A 20763-nucleotide genomic window follows, 5' to 3' on the forward strand; every position below is an offset into this window, starting at 1 on the left:
TCCCAGCCTAATTTGACCTTCACGAACTAGAACAAATACTCTTTGTTTCTGCAACACAAAATGAAGACCAAAGAACAACGTTTGTTTTAGGGTTTTTTATATGTGATGTCACTGCTTTGCTCAAGCAAATACAAATCTGCGTATCCCATCAGATTTCCGGGTTGATGATCTTGCCCAAGAAAAGGATGTTTTCTGTGATGCGTTCAACGATGGTAACCATAAATGGACGATTGAACTTCAAGACAGGGATGCTCTGGAAGGACATAAGTGTGATGCCGATGCCTGTGGCTGCTGCAGCTGTGGCTCCGGCCTCATCGACATCAAGGGTAGCTTGGTGCACAACCTGCAGTGAAACAGAGATAAAGTTAGATGGATGTAATGTAGGGAAGAAAATGTGTGTGAAATATGTGATCTTACGTCTGAGACTGCCAGTTTTCGCCCCTCTGAAATGCCACTAAAATCTGCAAGATCACTAAACATATTGGTCATTCCCATTGAGATCAGCACATCGTTCAGTGTGTAGGAGGTCTTGATGGAGAACTTTGGAATAAAGACATCATATCTCCTAAAATAAAATGAGAAATAGGCAAACAATAAGTGATGATCTGACAGAAATAAGTGATCGTACCAGGACACCAGCTGAGTTTTTACAGTGCAAACTTCCATGTTAGAAACAAGAAATTGATGATGATTTTATAGATTTGTCCAAACCTTCGCCCTCCATCACTTCAGCCATTTGGTGACATGGCCTGGGCAAATGGTCGAGACTCCAAGCGTGCCATGTCTCGCCAACAATCAGCAGCATGGCAGAGTGCTGTTGAAGGGCAGTTGGAGGACTGACGTGTTGATTGCTGAGTCGTAATAGGATCAAAAGTGATCTCCATATTCATCATCTGGACATGCAACCTGCAAAAATATCAAACTTGAAGGTGTCTGGATCAGAAAAGAACACATACAGAATGCTCGTTATTATATTTACTGAGACTACCAAAACCATTCTGGATAAATGCTACATCATTTGAACTTGTTGTTGTCGCATCACACCATTCGAAGATATCCTCCTCTGGTTACGCATACGCAACTCACAATGGAGTCCCGAAGTTCTGTTGATGAGCGAGCAGGTAGTAAACAATGTACTAGCAAGTGTCTTCAAAACAGGATACTTCCGGTGTCTTCAGTAGGATACACATAGACCAGCTATAACTAAACGAACAAACCCCTCTGTNATGCTCAGTTATCTATATTTACTGAGACTCAAAACCATTCTGGATAAATGCTACATCTTTGAACCTTGTTGTTGTCATCCACATTGAAGATATCCTCCTTGGTTCGCATAGCATCAAATGGAGTCGCCCAAGTTCCTGTTGGATGATGAGCAGGTAGTAAAACAAATGTTGTGGTTAACATTTTGACCAAGTAATAAAGGGTTTAAAACAGGATATTTTGGGGGAAATAATATTTTGCAATGTTTTTAGGAATCACATAGACCAGGCTATAACTAAGAACAAACCCCTCTGTTAACCTTCAGAATATAGATCGGAGTAAAACTTTGGTGTACGTAATTGCCAGTGAAATGGAGATTTCTGGCTCAAAGTATGACAAAAAATCATCTAGAGTTTACTGCCTTCAAAGAGACAAAGGGTAAGCATAAGTCGCAAGACACTAAGAGTGAATGGCGTAAAAAATATTAAAATAAACAATGTCACTTTGGAATCAACAAGTTGATTACTTACATTAAGACACTTATTTACTGTATGACATATTTTTCTAAAAATGTTGTATTTGATTATTCACATTCATGATGAAGTCCAAATGGATTCAGTAGAAATCTACAGATGCAAAAGTAAGTAAAATCAATAAATAATAAATAAATGTGGATTTTTGTGTGAAAGCAAAACAGCCCTGAATGAATAGATTGAAAAATGCTGTCTTGCTTCGGGGTTGCAGCTCTAAATGTGCAGGAAAAAAATAACAAACAGATCTTCTTCTTCTTCTCATGAAACCTGATACCTTTGTAGTAGATGTAGCTGATGAGATACATGACTGTGCTTGGATCCAAGCCCTCGACAAGTTTCTTTATCTTCCCGTTGGTCTTGTCCTCCACATACTTATTGATGGTATCAGCACTTTCTGCGGTTTGGGTGAAGTCGACATTGAACCCCTCTGCAAAGTAGGACTGCTTCAAGGTCTCCAGGAACTCAGGCTTTGGTTTGAGGCGGTTGTCTATAAATACAGCAGTCCCTTCGCTGACTTCTTTCTGAGATGGGCTGTTTGTCTCTTCTAGAAGTTTATGGAAAGCTTGATTAACTTCTTCCTGTGTCAAGAGGGTGCTGTTGAAACCCAAGCCGCTGAATATCTGACTGTGGGTCATACGCCGTGCTCCTACGGACAAGGCAGCCAAGGCGTGAGACACACTGATTGGGGAGAAGAAGATGTTCTTTCCCGCTGAGTCAATATGAGCTGCTAACTTGCTGTACAATTCAAAGGAGAACTGTTTGTTTGCTGAATTCAACAGAGAGAGGCTGGCGGCGCTGGGTTCAGGTCCGGTGTTCTGGTCTCCCTGACTGTGGCCATAATGGTGATCTCCTCTCCCCACGCAGATCACTGCTGATAAGATCCATATCCCCAAGGCGGCATGCATCATTGTGACCTAAGACCAAAGTTCAAAAGTACATTGTTCATTTGGATTACACAATATTTGCTGCTGGGAGGGGGGGGGCTGCCTCTTTAGCAAGCGCCCCTCCAGAGTTCAAAACTGACCTTTGTGGCCTGTCTTCCCCTCTATGTCCCCCATTACTATCTAAAATCCAATAGCAAGGCAAAGACAAAGAATTTTTTTTACATGAGAAACAATAGCCAACTGATTTTCCTGGAAGATACATTAAAGATATTGTTTTAAAGGCCTTACACATATTTTCCTAACCCTTTAATGACAAAGAAGAGGTTCCTACTGTACACGCCATTACATTACATTGTATTTAGCTGACGCTTTTATCCAAAGTGACTTACAGTAAGTACATTTGACCAGGAAGATACAACCTTGAAGAAATTCTTCAAGGTTGTATCTTCCTGGTCAAATGTACTTACTGTAAGTCACTTTGGATAAAAGCGTCAGCTAAATACAATGTAATGTAATGGCGTGTACAGTNATTTTGGATGAAATGTCCTCCAACCTGCGGACCTAGAATCCAACCTATATATGAATGCCATGTATTTTACTCTAGGAACTACTGTTATTACAGATACATAAGGAACACTTTAAGAACTACTTGAAAAACTGATCAATAGTTATTTCAATCCCTTTTGGAACACTTGGAATATATATATATATATATAAATAACTACAGGAAAGTTAATTGTATTTTCAGGATGAAGTGTTCAATATTATTGCTCAAAAGATAAAGAAAAGGATCAACTTTTTCAGTAATGTTTTCTGCTTAAGGACAATATTGATTGCAGCACTTGTGAGTAAAAAGGGTTTGATTTGGACTTTGTTTCTGTTTACTGCCGCACCAATATCCTGTTTTCCACAATTATTAGTTTTCTTGTGTAGAGTAGACTTTTTTTCCAATCATCTTGATGTGTTGATTTAGAAAAAAAGGAGTGCCATATTTCAGGGGATGGCTTTAATTATAAAATAAAATAAAATGAAGATGACAAGCTTTGCATGAAAAAAAACACCTGTCCTATGTGTTCATTTCCCTGTGCTGTTATGTTTTATGGAGCACAACTTTACAGTTTCAGATGTAATGCATGTTTCCAACACAAGATGGAAATCCTTGCCTGACAAGTATTGAAATTGAGAAAAGAACAGAGAAATAATTAAATGTCAATATATTTTCTATCTGTGATCAAATGAATTTATTATCTTTCTCGCTGTTTATTATTGTTCAAAAATAGACGTTACAGAGCAAATTTAAGAAATATTTAGCTCTATATTAAAAATGGCAATTAATAAAAGCCAGTTTCATACTTCAAAAGAAATGGAAACAACATTTTAAAAGTGCAAACAGACTTCTCATCACTCCCCCTGCTAGTCTTTTCAAATGGTGTTAGTGCCATCACCACAGTCGCAAAGTCAACTGTTACTTCTGTTATTCCACTATCCACCCTTTCCATTTCAGGGGATAATTACTGCTAATAACCTAACACAGGTTTACTACCAGGGAAAACTAAATCGCAATCCATTTCCTGTTGCAGTTGTACAATACAGGATTCCTTTTTGACGTTAAAGCCTTTATTCTCCCAGTAAATCGCACCAAGCAAGGACAGATTTGTATAGTGAAGGTAAGGCTAAAATGCAACCAGTCAAAATGCAAGGGGTCATTATTCTGAAGCAATCTATGTACTATCAAACATTTATTAGAAATTATAAACGTGAAAGACAAAAAGGTATATTGCTTCTTTAAAGAATAGAAAAATAGCCTGGTTTTGGTTGTCAAGTGGAAACTGCTGCATGGGTCCAAACTCCCTCCATCTGCCACTCAGCATACAGGCCTTTAAATAGACAGCTATTTGAATGCAAAAGCACAACACAGGCCCCCAGTGGCTTTGGGGCTTGGGATAGATTTAATGTGAGGGTCACATGGCCTGACAAACCTTAGAGCACCCTGTGCCGAGTACATCTGAGGCAAAGAAGCCGGAGCCTGGAATCACCTGGGTCATTTGTGCTGGTAGCTTGACACAGTTTAAAAAGCCTGTTGGAAAAACTGTATTTTCCTCTGATAGACGTGGCCTCAAACTGCATGTAGGTTTTTTCTTTTTGATTTTTTGTACTGTTTGCTTTTAAAGGACCAGAAGTTGCCTCATAGAAAACCCTGTGCTAAGAGAAGCACACAGAAAACGTGATGTCCTACACATCCAAACTTCCCGCGTCCTGGAATGATACGCCTCCCCCTCGGAAGGTGGAAATTGACCTGAGTTCACCTGGATTGGCGGTGTTTGAGTTGGAAAGACTCTTGTTTACAGGTAAAGCAATCATCAGCCATGCAGACGAAGTGTGGCCAAGGCTGTATATCGGTGACCAGTAAGTTACTTACTTTTTATCCAGCCGATTGCCTCATTAAAGTGGAGCATGTCCTTGTAACTTTTTGCTGTACTATATTTTTCCAAATATTGTGTGTGAGACATTTCAACAAATATTACCCAAGTCTAGAATTTGATATAGTCCACATAGGCGTAAGAGGAACAGATCATGAATCAGATTTAAATGGGGTATGAGTAACTTAAGACCCCCCCATGTTGCATTCCGCATTGGGAGCATGCGTAAACTACAGTTATGCTATGTGAGAGTTTCCACTGATGTGTTGGCATGAAAGCATGTCTCGGTCATGCATGATTCCAACTTGCATGTCTGAAATTGTCTTTTAAATATCAATTATCACTATGAAATACTTTACATGCATGTGTTTCCTCGAGAAACACCTGCTCTGTTTGTCTGTATATTCGACCTGTTATATGTGAATTCAGAGTTTTGCGTTTTTCAGGAACAGTGCAGAGAACCGGGCCAATCTCACCAAGCATCGAGTCACACACATCCTGAATGCAGCTCACAGCAAACGGGGGGTGCAGCCAGAAATCTACGAGTGCATGGAGATCACATACATGGGCATAGAGGTTCATGACTCCTGTGGCTTTGACATGAGCGTCAACTTCAGGGCAGCAGCAGACTTCATCCACAGGGCTCTCCGCAGAGGAGGTGAGGGGAGGGGTAGAACATTAATTTAAAGGCAGTTGTCTTATAAAAATAATCTTCAACTGGCAAGATGGTTTCAGATTCTTAGCTGAAATATGTAGTTAAACTGATTCCACAGAAAAATGAATAGGTTAACTGTAGATCTAAAAGACTACAGTACACTGATCTGGTCTGCAGAGTAGCTTAAGAAACTCACAAAAATCATTAGTTAAATGATCAATTGTACTCCTCCTATCATGATTTCTCCACTAATCCCTTTCTACTTTGTTTCAAGAAACAAATATGTTTCATTTAAGCTCACAGAGACACACAGTATGCAGGACTTCTTAGCTTCACCTCAGTTTATATCAAGTCTTTTGTATTTACCAAATACTTTATATATTTATTGTGACAGTATTGTTGGGCCAACCATTCATGATTTCATAAAATCTTTACACAATGACAATTTTTATAAATAAAATGATAAGTGGGTGGAGCCAAATAATACAAGAGTTAGGTCAATCAAGAAAATTAAATCACTTTACTGTAATTTAGCCTTTCAACTCAGGATAAGACAACACTTACAATAATCCAACATATTAAACAATATCTAGTCTCATTTCACTATATTGATAAAGTATAGATATAATATGGCCCAGCCATCATTGCTATGTTTCTATGTTTCCCAGGCAAAGTGTTGGTGCACTGCCATGTAGGAGTGAGCCGCTCTGCCACCCTGGTCCTGGCTTACCTGATGCTGAAGCACAACCTGGGCCTCGTGGAGGCCATTTGTGCGGTGAAACAAAACCGGGGGGTCATCCCTAATCGAGGTTTCCTCCGACAGCTCATCAGACTGGACGGCCAGCTCTTTGGCAAACACTGAACGCTGCTGGGTAGCATGTTGAGCAGATCCAGAACATGAGGGAAATAACATGGTAAAGAAAGCTCAAGTGTGCCGCGTATTATTCTATTTTGAGATACATTTAAAAGCACTTCTAGTACTACTATATATTCTATCAATTTGTACATGTTAATGAATTGTGTGGTGTTTTTTTTTTTAAATGTCTTGCAGACAATCGCTGCTACTTACATACAGAAACAATATCACATAAAATAAACATTTTATTAAAAAAAAGTTTCTTTACAAGTCCATGTGTGCAAAGTGTCTATTCTGAGAGACTAGTTGTGAGACATGTCTCCATGTTTCTGTTTCAATGAGTTTCAGAGATATTACTAATCTTTTCAGCATCTGTTGGGCTGCCTCTTGTTGCATTCTGAACTTATTTAATCCCTGCTTTTTTCTTTTATGGGCAAGGCTTAATTTTCTTGTTCTGATCAGCTTTCCAGCTTTTTCAGTTCCCTCAGGCTCTGTTTGATTCTGCTTGCCTTTTTTGGCGGGACTATAAAATGCTTCAAGTTGCTTTATCAACATGAACACATTTCAACACAATGAGCTAATCTGCTGTGTTTATGTCCTCTGAGAGGGAAGCTTTGCTTTAGTTTTCAGAGATCTGATTTGTTATGTATAGGCCAAAAAGAAATGTTCTTGTTCGGTGCAAATATCACAGAATGATTGCTAAGATGGTATTCTCCCACTTTTGCTCATACTGCTACTCTTTGACGCCAAAGTACTAATAGTTTGAATAAAGATTTAACTTATGTCGGTTCACTAATTAACAGGGGAGTGAGAAAATAGACACTTAGCACTAACATGTTTTTGTACATGCTGATGACAGTGGTAGCTTGACTTGTGCTTTTATCCGTGCAGTTTGATTCCATGGTTAGTCAGTAATAGTAATCATTACACAGATTTACCGCTACACCGAGCAAATTTGGGAGCAGAGCAAATATGAGGTTGAGATGATGAATAAACAAAGACAAAGTTCAGCAGCTCTGGTCAGTCTTATAAAAGGGAAGTCTCCCTCTGACCTGCCGTGATTCCCTCGGCTTCAACCAGGAGAAGGTAAGTAAAAAGATTCAGAGAGCTCATATAACATGTTTATGTAAACACACGTTTGAATACTCTTTCAAAAGTGAAAATCTATGTTTGACATCATATGTGTGAGATGTCCGTGTGTACACCGGAATTGAAAATATTTAACATCTGCAACGTGTTACAAATGTAAATGTAGAGTTGTTAGAAATTACTATTTGTATCCCTCTTTTGATGTATTATTTTAAATTCGGGATTTTTAAAAACGATCTCATTTAAGTACTATTTATCAAGAGTTTAATGTATAATGTCAATGAGTTTAACATTCAGAAAAATCTACACATTTTCTGTGTTGTTATAAATCAAATGTCATTGACAGTAACTGAACAACCCACCTACTTATTAGATTCTAATCAAATACAAATATTCTAATTTAAACGTGTTTTAAGCCCTGATTGGTGCACAGACACACATTATATTTGCTTTCTAAATAAACCAGTATTCTCAAAACCATTTAAANGGATTCTTCATGACATGGTTGGTATAGTCATCCAGTGCTAAAAGCACCGCCTCTGACGGTCAGTAGGGACGAAATAGAACGATAGTTACGGCTGTAACTACGGTTCTATGAGTCCCGGATGACCGCCAGAGTTTCCGGTCACTCAGAATTCTTGTGTGCTCGCGAGAAGATTCTGGGAACCGATCCACTAATGACGCCGGCTTATGTAGCCGTAGTCACGTGGGTCACAGGTAACTTTGTTGTTATTGGTACTCGAACTGCGCATGCGTGCGATGGACATATCCAGTGCTAAAAGCACCGCCTTTGGCAGTCATCTGGGACTCATAGAACCATAGTTACAGCCGTAACTATCGTTCCTAGAGTAAAATACATGGCATTCATATATAGGTTGGATTCTAGGTCCGCAGGTAGGAGGACATTTCATCCAAAATCTGGAATAATAGGGACAGCGATCTTTAGAGGGTTTTCGCAAATCTGCTACGCTCCATGCCCGGTCATTTTCTTTTAGATCTCATGAGTGTATTTAATGTTTGTCGGACTTTAGAGTGCATGCAGGGCTGGGAGCACTATTTAACAAAGAAAAGCGTTGCACGTCTTCCTGCGGAGACATGGGACTAAGGACAACTAACTGTTTGGCCTCTATCAGGGTTGGCGACATATCATGCAAACGGACTATGAGATGAAATAATAGACGGGGAATGACGTTCTTAGATGTAGGATCGGACCCACCCACAATCCTGAGGGACAGCATGAAAATGTGAATAAATGCATCTCTCTGTCACTCAGCCCTGCATTATGCTGGCAAAGGCAGGACATTACAGAAAAAGCTGAGTAAGAGTGTCCGGCTGTGTGTCCAATAGAGTCACTCAATGAGATTCAAAGTAACTTATGACAACCGTCAGTCTGCACTTCTAACACAATTATACCAGTGTTATCAGGCTTTACAAGGTTGATTCCATTTCGCCAGTTATTTCAGGCATTTTATATCATGGTTGTGGAAAAACCCTCAAGAGAGAAGAATAGAGAAGAGTAGACCTTCATTGTGTCCATGGAAGATCTGGAAGAGGAAAACAGCAAGACTTAGAGACCGACAAACCAGTAAATAAGTCCAGTTCAGAAGGCTTTCTTCTCCAGCTGGTCCAATATGGCCTGGATCTTCTGCACAGCGTCCTTTCGGGCTTGCCGGACGGTCTCCTGTCCCTGAGTCTCCACAGAGTCCAGCAGCAGCAGCTCTTTGGTCAGCAGCTCCTCCAGAACACGATAACTCTTTTCCGACTTTCTGCCAACAAACTCATCCACATCTTCCTGCAGCAGCATCATTCTGGCCATGACCAGCTGGACCTTGGCGAGGCTGGGGTTATCGCTCAGGGGTTGGGGTCCGGCCCGGGCTGGAGCTGGAGCTGGGGCCGGCGCCTGGGGCAGGGGCTCAGCTTGAGAAGGATTAGGATCACCTCTCCCGCTTTTGTTGTACAATTGGGGAGGTGAACATATTTCGGCAGGCTTTCCACTGGGGGCATTCAGGGATGGGGTTGGCCTGGGTTTAGGTCCCACTTGTGGGGCACGTTGGTGCTGCTGGTCCTACAACATAAAAACAAAGACTGTCAAGATATTTGGAAACCCTTAAATCTTAAAACCCCCTTTACACCATGTTAACCCATATGTACATATACTCCTTTATGCCTGTATTATTGTGAATTTGACCTTTTGATATGGATTTGGTTTCATAAAACGTAATTCCTATATGTCCTGGAACTAGTTCTAGTCGGCTTAATGCATAGAATTCATATCAACATAGCAGGGTGGTTTGAGTGATGGCCATTTTTATGTTGCCATTGCAAAGAAAAGTGACGGATGTAGCTGGCTTACGTCTGGAAAATCAACTTATGGCAAGTGACTATGTAAATTTTTTCAGTAAAGGCCATACAAGTAGTGGAGTAGTTAAAAGCATGGAGAGGTGTCTTATGGGCACTATCTTTGTTGCCTTGCTTAATATTTCTATTAGCAAGTCAGATACAAGGAAAACACAGGCTTAGAGTGGACAGTAGGCAAAATAAAGTTCTCAAAAAAGTGAATGTGACTGACTTATGTTGACACTATAACAACAACCGACAATTTTCTGAACTAGTCAAGTGACAAAGGTTCAAACAACAGTTCAAAGTCCGTTCAACTCTCATTTCACCTCTGTTTACACGCCTCCTACTTTCATCCATCAAAACTGCTTTATAAGAATTGTAAAATCATACACTATCAATTTCATTTTCAACCGATTTAAAAAGGTCCCATGTCATGGACATTTCTGCTGATCATAATTCCATTGTTGAGGTATACTAAAATAGATTTATATTCTGCAATTTTCCAAACTTCTCATACATACAGCATCTCTGTATAGTATGTGTATTCACTCTCTGTCCTACACACCTTGTTGGAGCTCCTGCCCCCCCCTCCCTATGAGCCCACTGTAATAATGTAAATAATTGTGATGTTGGTTTATGTGTTACAATGGCGTTTGTTAGCAACCAGAAAAGGACACCAGTAATGACAAACAGATGAGAATGCTGCGTGGGGTCTGAGTGCCTGAGAATCGCGATACTTTGTGAGTTTTTTTACATCAGCCTATCTTTTCATTAATACCCCTAAATAAAAACCATGAGTCATGACAACCACATTGGAATCAAGCCGATCATACCTTGGGTTGGTAAGGTGGTGGAGCTCCAGTTCCAGTCCCGGGCCATGCTGGAGGGTGGGACGGACGGACAGGATTGCCGTAGTGGTTTTGTGGAGGCTGCTGGCCTGGCTGCCATTGCTGCTGTGGGGGGGCATACACTCCAGAGTGCGTCCATCCATCAGACTGGGGGCTAGGGTGGAGGGGCTGGCCAGTGGGGTACGGGGGGTTTGCGGGCATTGCATGACCTCCTTCACTGTAGTGAGGGTATGCCCCAGTAGGATATCCAGGACCCTGGAAGCAGAGCAGTGTTCATTTTATAATCAAAATCTATGAAGAAATGGTAAATGAGAAGAGGACTTAAATGGTATTTATACAACGCTTTATCCTGTCATTACAGCTACTAAAAGTGCTGTACATTTACAAGTCATTATTCATCCATTCACACCTCATTCATGCTGTATTTTCTCAAGGTACCCCAAAAATGTTGATCAACAACAGTTTTCCCATGAATAATACGAGATGATGGCGAGAAGGAACTAAGGTCATTAAACACTGACTGTGACGATATCAACATTTAATATCGTTTCATATTTTACGAATGTCCTCACCCCTTGACACTGTGGACCAGGATAGTGATGATGCTGGTGTTGGGGGTGGGGCTGCCCAGACGGCCCACTGCTCTGCTCGGCAGGACAGGCCTGGTTGGGGTACGGCCCTGGAGCCTGTCTCTGAGTGTCAGCACAGTAAAACGGGTTGGACGGGTGGAAACCACTAGTCGAGTATTGGTTCTGCGCTGGGCTGTAGACACCATGGCCATTTGGATAACCTGCAGGCATTAACTTCATCGAAAGCACAAGAGATGGGGATTCATTTAAGACCCTCCCTTATCTGTGTGTTACTGTATCACAGTGATGTAATTGTTACAACATAGGCATTAGAATATGTGAGGGAAGGGTGAAAGCACTTAAGAGACTTAAGGATAATGAGCAGATTTACTGCTACTGTACACCCGAGGATTAAAAAAAGGGCCAGTTTATGTTCTACCTGTTGATTGTACTGTGGTGGGACATCTGATCCCGATGGATAGGTGTTTGCATAGTGTCCTGTTGCATGAGACTCCGGATACCAGTAATGTGAGGGGTACCCTGGATACTGAGGAGCGTCCTGTGAACACAGAATATTTTCAAGATTTATATATTTTATTGTCACATTGCAATGGATAGCTTATTTGCCCAAGCGTCTCAAACAATGCACCATATATAATATATATTTAACACATACAAATACATAACATAGAGCAATAGACTATTTCAAATGATCAGAGGTCGAAGTAGTAGTCAAATGTTGTACTTAAGTAAATGTAAAAGTACCAGAGTGTAGGAATACTGCATTCAAAATTTTAATCAAGTACTGGCATGAAAACATACTTAAAGTGCCAAAAGTAAAAATAATGTAATATATTTCAATAGAATTTTTCACATCATTAATCCATATATGTAAAGTAACTAAGGCTATTTATGAAATGTAGCGGAGTTAAGCACACGACTAACCTCTGAATTGTCGTGGGGTGGAAGTATAAAGTAGCAACAAATTGATATACTCAAGTAAAGTCCCTCAAAATTGTACTTAAGAACAGTACTAAAGTAAATGTACCTGGTTACTTTACACCACTGCAAATGACAATTGCAGTGCTTATTCATGCATGTGATGCATGAATAAGTAAACTACATACGTGTTAGGTCATTTAACAAAGGAGTTGAAAATGTCTCTTAGTACCAGGAGTCATTTTAAATGTGAGCTGTACTTGGTACGAGCAGACAGGAGATGGTAAATGCTTTCGAAATCCTCACCTTCGTGAAGAAACTGAGTAAACATTGGCACTGACACATATGTTTGCTGAACCAGTTTTGCACAGAGCAGCACTAATGTACCATCTAACAGAAACCATGCCACGCTGAATATTTAAGGAAAGATATATCTTGAACATGTGCGGGTTGATACGACTGTAGTATTATCAGCAGTGGGGTCAAGTCCAGATGAACGTGACAAAGTGTGGCGGTTACTATCAACGTTATATAATGCCAGCTAGCTCCGTTAGCCTTGAAGCTAGCATGAATAGAGCTCTTACCTAATGCGAGCTAGCAGGATGAATACGCTTTTCTGTACAAACATGAAAATTAAAACACATTTTAAAAGACAGAGGCTAACCCCCTTTGTCGAAGCTGTGTCACTTGCCATGGTGTTATTCCAGTTCTGGTTAGTATTCCCCGAGTTACAAGTCGAGGGCCGATTTGACTGCATTTGAAGATGGTGCATTAGCTAAACGCGCTCCCCGGCTTCCGTCCTGTTATCTGCCATTGTAAAAGCCTTTAACAAGTCTAACGTTTATTGTCTGAGCCGTATGTTCGTCCCAGCTGTTGACAACAATGTCGCCGTTTTTTCCACAGAAGTACAGATCGTCTGAGTGGATTCAGGAAATGATTGAATGGCTCCGAGCAATCCTGTGCTGTCTCTTTAACGAAGAGCACGAGAGGAAATCAAGAGCTCTCACTCCGCGTCTAGTTTTCTGCAACCACAAAATGTGGTGGACATTTTCTCTAGTTTCCCCCTATGGTTTCCCCCCAGTATGTGTCGCTTTTCGTAATGAAATGAAATGATACAAAAAAATAGTTAAATTGTGAAAAAGTATCAATTCAACACATTTCTAAACACCTTCATTCCTGAGTGACCACTTGTGTTTTGTTTATTTTTTGTCTTTTCTGTGTTCTGTTCATATGCCCCACATGCCTTTTTCTGAAATAATTGTTCAATAAATATGGAAAAAAAAGGTTTTATGTTATATCTTTTGATCAATAAATTCCGTGTTACCTCCATTACGTGGAGGAGACTTTGGCTGTGTTTGATAGAACAATTCATTTGTGTTAATAATGTTACACAAGCAAATGTGTTGAGTTGTTCCGAATCTGTCTTTATATACGATCTCTGGTGTCGCCTGTGCATCAGCCGATAGGAAACACGTCATAAATATATCATATTTCTCATTTTAACGAATATTTGTATCTATAACTAATATTTATCTTTGGTTTTACATTTATTAAAATATATTTTCTTCAAACAGTACACCTACAAATGTAAGGAAGACAACATGAAATAAATAGCAGTGCTGAAAGGGTTAAGTGTCTACAGGAAGTTTATCCCGGGCGTGTATAAAGGCGCTTCCTGTACTTCACTTCAGAGAAACATATTTTGAAACATTCATGGCTTGACGTTACATAAAGGCATAAGAAGCAAATTAAAAGCAGCCCAAGATGAACTACGTACCAGGGACGGCAAGCCTCATTGACGACATCGACAGTAAGTCCTGTCGGAGGAGCCGCTCCGGCAGATGGAGATGGTTTGGCGGAGAAAACGTTCAAAGATAGGCATCGTGTCTGACACAAACTGGATCATTTGTAACCGCTTTAATGTTTTAATTAACCATGCATGTGTTGGTCTATTTTGCAGAGAAGCACTTGGTGCTGCTCCGAGATGGCAGGACACTGATCGGTTACCTCAGAAGCATTGATCAGTTTGGTATGATTTATTTAATTATCCACCACTTGTTTTGACTCAATAAGGCTTCAAAACACAAGCCAAAGAATATCGGCTCTTTAAAAATGGGCTAAATACCATTGTTGATATCCCACCCCCTGATGTGTTTATTTAATGAAGAGTTTGATTTAAAATGCCATTTTAACTCAGCAGTTTATTTCTCCAACCTGTTTCTCTTGTCCCCACAGCAAATCTAGTTTTTCATCAGACAGTTGAACGCATCCACGTGGGGAAAAAATTTGGTGACATCCCCAGAGGAATATTCATTGTGAGAGGAGAGAATGTAGTGCTACTTGGAGAGATAGTAAGTGGGAATATCCTCATTTTGTGTGTGTGTGTGTCTGTGTTTGGATGGTACAACTAGCAAAACAAACAACAGTGGGTGGTGACTAGAGCTCGTCTAATCTAGGTCATTTCTTTTATACCATGATAAATGCAATATCTTTGGGCTTAAGACTGACAAGACTTTTAAATATGTTTTATGGCCCAAGCAATCGTTCAACCTAGAATATTATCGGCAGATTAATCAATAAGGAAAATAACTGTTACAGCCTTAATATTTGGTCATTGCACAATACCATTTTTAATTTAGCCAAGCAGTATATTCACATTTGTATAGTCTTTCAGTTGAGGTTCACATAACAAAGTGGCCAAGGACCATAACGCAGTCTAATAATCAGAGATGGTTCATTCTACATTTGTGTTGCCTATTCTATGTTCTAGTAATACCAATAAGTGGTAATACTAATAAGTGGCTACTGCCTGTTTTGTATCGAAACAACCAGTGAACATTATGTTTATGAATGTATGTAGATCACAAGGTTACAAACTAAATTAGAACAAAAGAGCTTGGCCCCTCTTAATTAATATATATTTATGCATTTTTACGAATGCTCATTAATTTTAACAATCCTTGTTTGGTGAACAAGGCTGCAGCTGTGTTTGTAGAGGTGAGATGTGTTTATATGCAGACACATTAATGGGTGTGGAAAAAAAAGAAGGCATATCCGTTTTAAGTGCAGCTTCATTTAGAATATTTTCACTGCTTTACCCTGCACCACAAAAACCTTTCTGAGGGTGGACTGGAGCTGTTATAAATATCTATGCCAGGGGTGTCCAAACTTTTTTCACTGAGGGCCACTATACAGAAAAACTTACAAAGGCCTGGGCCCCTCACTAGAGGTGAGGTATACTGCCTCATAGGTTAAATTACAATTAAGCAAAATCAATCACATGTAGGTCAATTATGCTTTTTACTTGAATATGATGAAACATCACAGCTCTCCAGAGGGTGTCAGTTATCCTGTTGCAGCTCATCCCTTAAAACAGAAGCCTCAGATTGCTTATAAGGGGAAATATGAAGGGTCTATTTAAAGCTTGTTATGGAAATAAATCAAAGATGTACTAGAACATGTTCTCAGTTTGAATTGACTGCATGTCTTTGAATAGTGGGCTTATTAACACATGAAAACTACTGTGTAATATAGGTTCGCATATATATTTAAGAAGTACAATATAAGACAAGCACGAGTTTCAGGTCTGGGCCATATACCATTATACTTTAAGAATTTGCTGAGGGCTAATTAGAAATGGACAACGGGCCGCATTTGGCCCCCCGACTTTAGTTTGGACACCCCTGATCTATGCTCTCTTCAAAGCCTCCAGACTCCATTGACGGAGAAACTAATTTTGCCTCCAAGAATGCACAAGTTGCAGGTTTAACTGCAGCCTCAATTAGTTGGAATGTTTGTATTGTTCTGTGACTTTAGTCAATCTGAACTAAATGAAGTGACTTAAAACATAGAACACAAACTAACAAATTAAGGCTGCAACTCCTGTTTCCTGCCTTTTTGGAAGAGAGCATAGATAACTGCTCCAGTTTCCTGTCGGAGATGTCTTTCTGATGGAAGGGTCAAGGATGTATTCTAAATATAACAAACGATTTTGATACATTTTAGGCAGATTAAACACATGTAGCTTTCTACTGTGTAATACACTGACTATCTCTTTTAATATCAAGCTGTCATGGGAAGTACAGTGAGCTGTTTGCTGATGTCTGATGAGTTTTGTATTAGGCCTGTTGACAGATTTAATGTTCTCTATGCAGGATATGGATAAGCCCTCCGACACAGTCCTTCAACAAGTCTCCATTGAGGAGATTCTGGAGGAGCAAAGGTTGCAACAGCAATCCAAACAGGAGACGGAGAAAGTCAAAATGCTGGCACTGAAGGACCGAGGCCTTTCAATACCAAAAGCCGATAACTTAGACGAATACTAACCCTGAATCCATGAGCCCCTTTCTCAGTTTGTATCGGACTGATACGTTTTATGTTCAATTTGAATTTAAGACATCATGAGTGTTTTCCTTTTTAATGCAACATGCTGGGTCTGTGTACTGTAGTGTACTGTATTAATTTCATTTGATCATTTGGAGAAAAGAAATGTGATAGCTGCTCTGTTTTGCAGGACCTTATAGAAACAATGAAAGAAAGTGTTTATGTACGATCACTCTGTTGACAATTTAGCAATTATGTTACAGCAGCACTTTCTATTATGTCGGTGATATGTTAAGCCTTTTTATTTGGAGAAATGTGGGCCTGCTATTGACAAAACTACATGCTATGCTCCATTAAAGAGTTTAATTTTTCATTATGGATGGCATGCTTGGACAAATTTGTGCCACCACACCATCTGACCGTGTTGCCTATTCTTTTTTACTTCATGTTGTTGTATTTAATGAAGTATTAAGGCATTACAGTTTTATATATTTGGTGTTATTTGAGCCAAAAGCAGCAAGTGCCCTTCTGGTCCTGTGTGATGGAGCTACAACCAACATGCAGACGACAACAGAGCATCTGTTATGCGCTATCTTAGAGGAAAGGGGATTTTAATGTAAGTAATTCAATGTAGGCTAGATCAGCCAGACTTCCGCATGTCCTGTTTTATAAAGATAAGCGTCCGGAGAAAACGATCTTATCTGCCTTCATCAGTCAATAACAAGCTTGTTAGTCGTTCGAACCGATACGGTGAGTTAATATGAAGCAGCAGCTCAGCACGCCCTGTACCCCGGCTGCTGCAGCAGAGGGCTGTCGGTGTTCAGCCCTTATAGGTACACACTCTACTACGAGTTATCCTGGTAACAAGTGAAATAGCCTTCCGCCTAGATTCAATGTATGTTCTTTCTTTTTGCATATACATGGAACACTTAACAGCAGCCTGCATGCAAAAAAAAGAGGAAATAAGTCAAGCTTCGTACAGCTACAACAGTAGGAATTCCGGGATTCCTTCAAAATAAAAGTCCTTTGCTGCATTGGATTCATAATATAGAGGGGTATAAATGAATTGGGAGGTAAAAAAGAGAGGGGTCAAATATGCTAAAGGAATTATAGGAACTGCATAATCTGTTTTATATCTGACTATAGGCATAAGGGCATACATATGGAATAAGATCTGTCTTAACCTTATTGAGAAAATTGCCCCTACATAAGGTGTATAAACTATTTTTAAAATGTAATGTCCATTAAGTATACTAACCCACACTGTAGGTGACATCATGTAGGTCTACATAACCTGCTTTATGGTCAACTAGAGATGATGGGAGATCAAGATCATGAGACAACTTAAAAATAAAATGTTCATTACAATATTTACTAACTATATTTCCTTTTGGAACATCAGGTTCTGGACTTTTCTCAAATGCTACCAACAAGGGATAAAGACATGAGCCTATGACCTGGGTATGGCACAGATAAACATGCTGTTCAAATAAAAGGGTGCTACTATTCATTATAAATTATGGGTTATTGCATGAATCTCTGCAGTGTCATAACCCAGTACTTTGAAAAAGACAAATGAAAACGTTTTATCTTTAAGAAGCTGCCTAATGCAATTTATCCATCATACAAGGACATACACAAGGATAGGTATTTACTTCATTTAGAAATTATACCACCAGAGGGCGACTTTACCTAATAGCCCTTTTTCTATATTCACTATAAATTAATTTGCAAATTTAAACTAGGCCTACATTTTTGCATAAATGTATTGCCAAACAGGCCTATCAGGCACAGGCCCTGGGGCACAACATTGTCAGTTGCTTTTAAATACAAATGTAACTGAAGGAGACATGTACCTAATAGACTCAAATTTACCACAAAAACAACAAATGACTAAATCGACGCATAGGCCTACAGTGAGACTCAAAATGACAAACAATAACTACAAAAGAGACACAAAACTAAATCAGAAGATGCTACACAACTTCTGTTTAGCTTGCTCCTATGTGGGTGGTTGGGCCTTTTGTATTTCTGTGTCCAGGGACCCATCGTCTCATAATGTCACATTGTGAATTTTTAATCAAGAGGACAAAGAAAACAAACACTTTTAAGCGTTAAAACAAGGGTTTTAGAAGATGTGCATGTATTTCCAGCACTGTAACATGACAAATACCTCCTTCACAGGTTCTGTCACTTGTTACCTGATTTGACCCCTACTGGTAGGAGGTCTAATCAGGTAACAAGTAGAAACACCTGTGCTGCTTCACATGGCTGCTTTACTGATGTGAAGAGTTGTTACAGATCCATTGAGAGGAATACACAGAAAAATAAGCTGTAGTTTTTACTGTGTTCGCATTTTTTTTAATTTTTTTTATCCTGCAACTGCTGTTTCTGGCTTCAATGCACCACAGGTCAATGCCAAAAGAAATAGTACAAGGTGTTATTTTGGTGACAATTTAGCTTCGATTCCGGTAGAGTTGTTACTGTCTCTGGCTTGACGCAGCTTTCACAGAGAGGCCCAGCCCATTTCGATTACGCACCAACAGGGGAGGGGGGCGCGTTCATGTCCTCGCTTAACCAACCCCTGTCGTTCTAATGTAAAGCTGGTAGTGTCCGGGTGTACCGCTGTAAAGAATCCGCTGTAAAGAACCCGGTTCGCTTCAATCGCTTGCATCGGTGCCTCCAATTAGAGTATTCTCTGCGTCGGAGAGACTGCAGCCAAATTACGCATGGAATGGTTTTGGGGGGATTGGAGTAGAAATGCAGCGCGGCACTTCCAGACCACAACAAGAACCATGCTCGGCTTACATTGCAAGCACATTTATGACATCCTGTTTAATCCATTACGACTTTGATATGAGTGAAATTTGCTCGAATACCGTCAAGGAGTGAAGAGAATACACACAGCGTACAAGCTAAAGGACGGTGTTTTTGCTGCAGACCCTTGTGAAACCCCTGCATTTAGGATTTTTTTTTGATGGAGCTGGAGAACATAGTAGCCAACACTGTACTGCTAAAAGCGAGAGAGGGTAAGTTGCCACATAAAAAAAAGCTAAGTGCAAATAGTAAGTAGGCCTGTCATATTTGCGCTCGATATGCAGACAAGGTGGGAATAATCGTAATGATGACGGCAGTAGGTACGTCTGCGGACTGTAGGCTCAGTACAGCAGGTAAATCCTACAGATGCAGCAGAGGGGAAAAAAACACATTCGTATGATCTAGCACAGACACCATCAACACATCTAATTGGACGTTTTTATTCTGTTGATCAAAATAACCTTAAATCAATCTTGTGAATCATTTTTATTCTCACTGATTTTGACAAATCATATGCGTTATCCCACATATGCATGGGAGGTGGGGTATTCTGCCTCCCACATCCGCTTTCGCTGTTTGTGCAAATGAAGCCGCTCTTTCGCAACATTTTACATGCTGAGGCACAAACTGATTACATGGAATACATGGTTGAAGAGTTGCTGCCATTTGAACCGTGATCTAATGATGTGACTGATGTTGAAATCGGTGTATGGGGCCTGCAGAGGAAGAATCTGGTTATCAGTGTAGCTGTCCAATGAGAAGGCCAGGGTGTAGTGTGACAAATTGGGGTATATAATGCTATAAATGGCTATTTTGAAGAAGACAAGCCTAAAGTCATTAGGTCAGAAAGAAGGCCTGCAGGTAACATCATTTAGTCTGATGCCATGATTGTTTCCCTTAAAGTCTTCTGGAGGTCCCTGAACCTTTTGTGTACAGGGGGGTTCAAATAAAGTAAACAGCAGCCTCATTCTTCCTTGGAACTCTGTATGTGTGTGTCATACTTTAAATATAAATCATGTAACCTTTAACTATAACTTCAAAATCTAAGTAACTCAGTTTTGGAGGCACACTCTCTAACAAGTTCACATACAACTTTGGTTGCAGGCAGCACGTGGTTTTATGTGGCAACAGTCTCTGTGGAGTTGCGGGGTGACGCAGGAAAAGACTGTGCGCCTCCTTCCATTTATCTCACATGATGACATACTAGGGAGTAAAAAGGTTTGCCAGAGAGGCCGGGGAGAGTTTCATGGGAACTAATGGATTAATGAAGTGAAACAGGAAGTTGAC

The 20763-nt window shown here is 40.0% G+C and overlaps 4 protein-coding genes across 4 annotated transcripts; 2 read left to right on the forward strand and 2 right to left on the reverse strand.

The window, feature by feature from the left end:
* Positions 1–86: 86 nt before the first annotated feature.
* LOC104953071 (serpin A3-2-like) lies at positions 87–20124 on the reverse strand. Its single transcript, XM_010779990.1, has 7 exons — positions 20121–20124; positions 9318–9321; positions 2011–2652; positions 1291–1361; positions 875–906; positions 418–565; positions 87–343 (listed from the first exon to the last, which is right to left on the reverse strand). The coding sequence occupies exons 3-7, from the start codon at positions 2642–2644 to the stop codon at positions 149–151; spliced, it is 1080 nt and encodes a 359-aa protein (XP_010778292.1). The 5' UTR covers positions 2645–2652; positions 9318–9321; positions 20121–20124; the 3' UTR covers positions 87–148.
* On the forward strand, positions 4806–6675 carry LOC104953069 (dual specificity protein phosphatase 26-like). The gene is made up of 3 exons (XM_010779988.1): positions 4806–5026; positions 5487–5698; positions 6364–6675. Exons 1-3 carry the CDS (start codon positions 4848–4850, stop codon positions 6555–6557), a joined length of 585 nt encoding a protein of 194 aa, XP_010778290.1. The 5' UTR covers positions 4806–4847; the 3' UTR covers positions 6558–6675.
* bag4 (BCL2 associated athanogene 4) lies at positions 8644–13299 on the reverse strand. Its single transcript, XM_010779987.1, has 5 exons — positions 13028–13299; positions 11837–11956; positions 11401–11631; positions 10814–11083; positions 8644–9705 (listed from the first exon to the last, which is right to left on the reverse strand). Exons 1-5 carry the CDS (start codon positions 13106–13108, stop codon positions 9241–9243), a joined length of 1167 nt encoding a protein of 388 aa, XP_010778289.1. The 5' UTR covers positions 13109–13299; the 3' UTR covers positions 8644–9240.
* lsm1 (LSM1, U6 small nuclear RNA associated) lies at positions 13975–17037 on the forward strand. The gene is made up of 4 exons (XM_010779985.1): positions 13975–14146; positions 14297–14365; positions 14572–14687; positions 16491–17037. The coding sequence occupies exons 1-4, from the start codon at positions 14101–14103 to the stop codon at positions 16659–16661; spliced, it is 402 nt and encodes a 133-aa protein (XP_010778287.1). The 5' UTR covers positions 13975–14100; the 3' UTR covers positions 16662–17037.
* Positions 20125–20763: the final 639 nt, after the last annotated feature.

Source organism: Notothenia coriiceps, unplaced genomic scaffold (assembly GCF_000735185.1).
Source record: "Notothenia coriiceps isolate Sejong01 unplaced genomic scaffold, NC01 NC01_scaffold00021012, whole genome shotgun sequence".
Taxonomy (NCBI): Eukaryota; Metazoa; Chordata; class Actinopteri; order Perciformes; family Nototheniidae; genus Notothenia; species Notothenia coriiceps.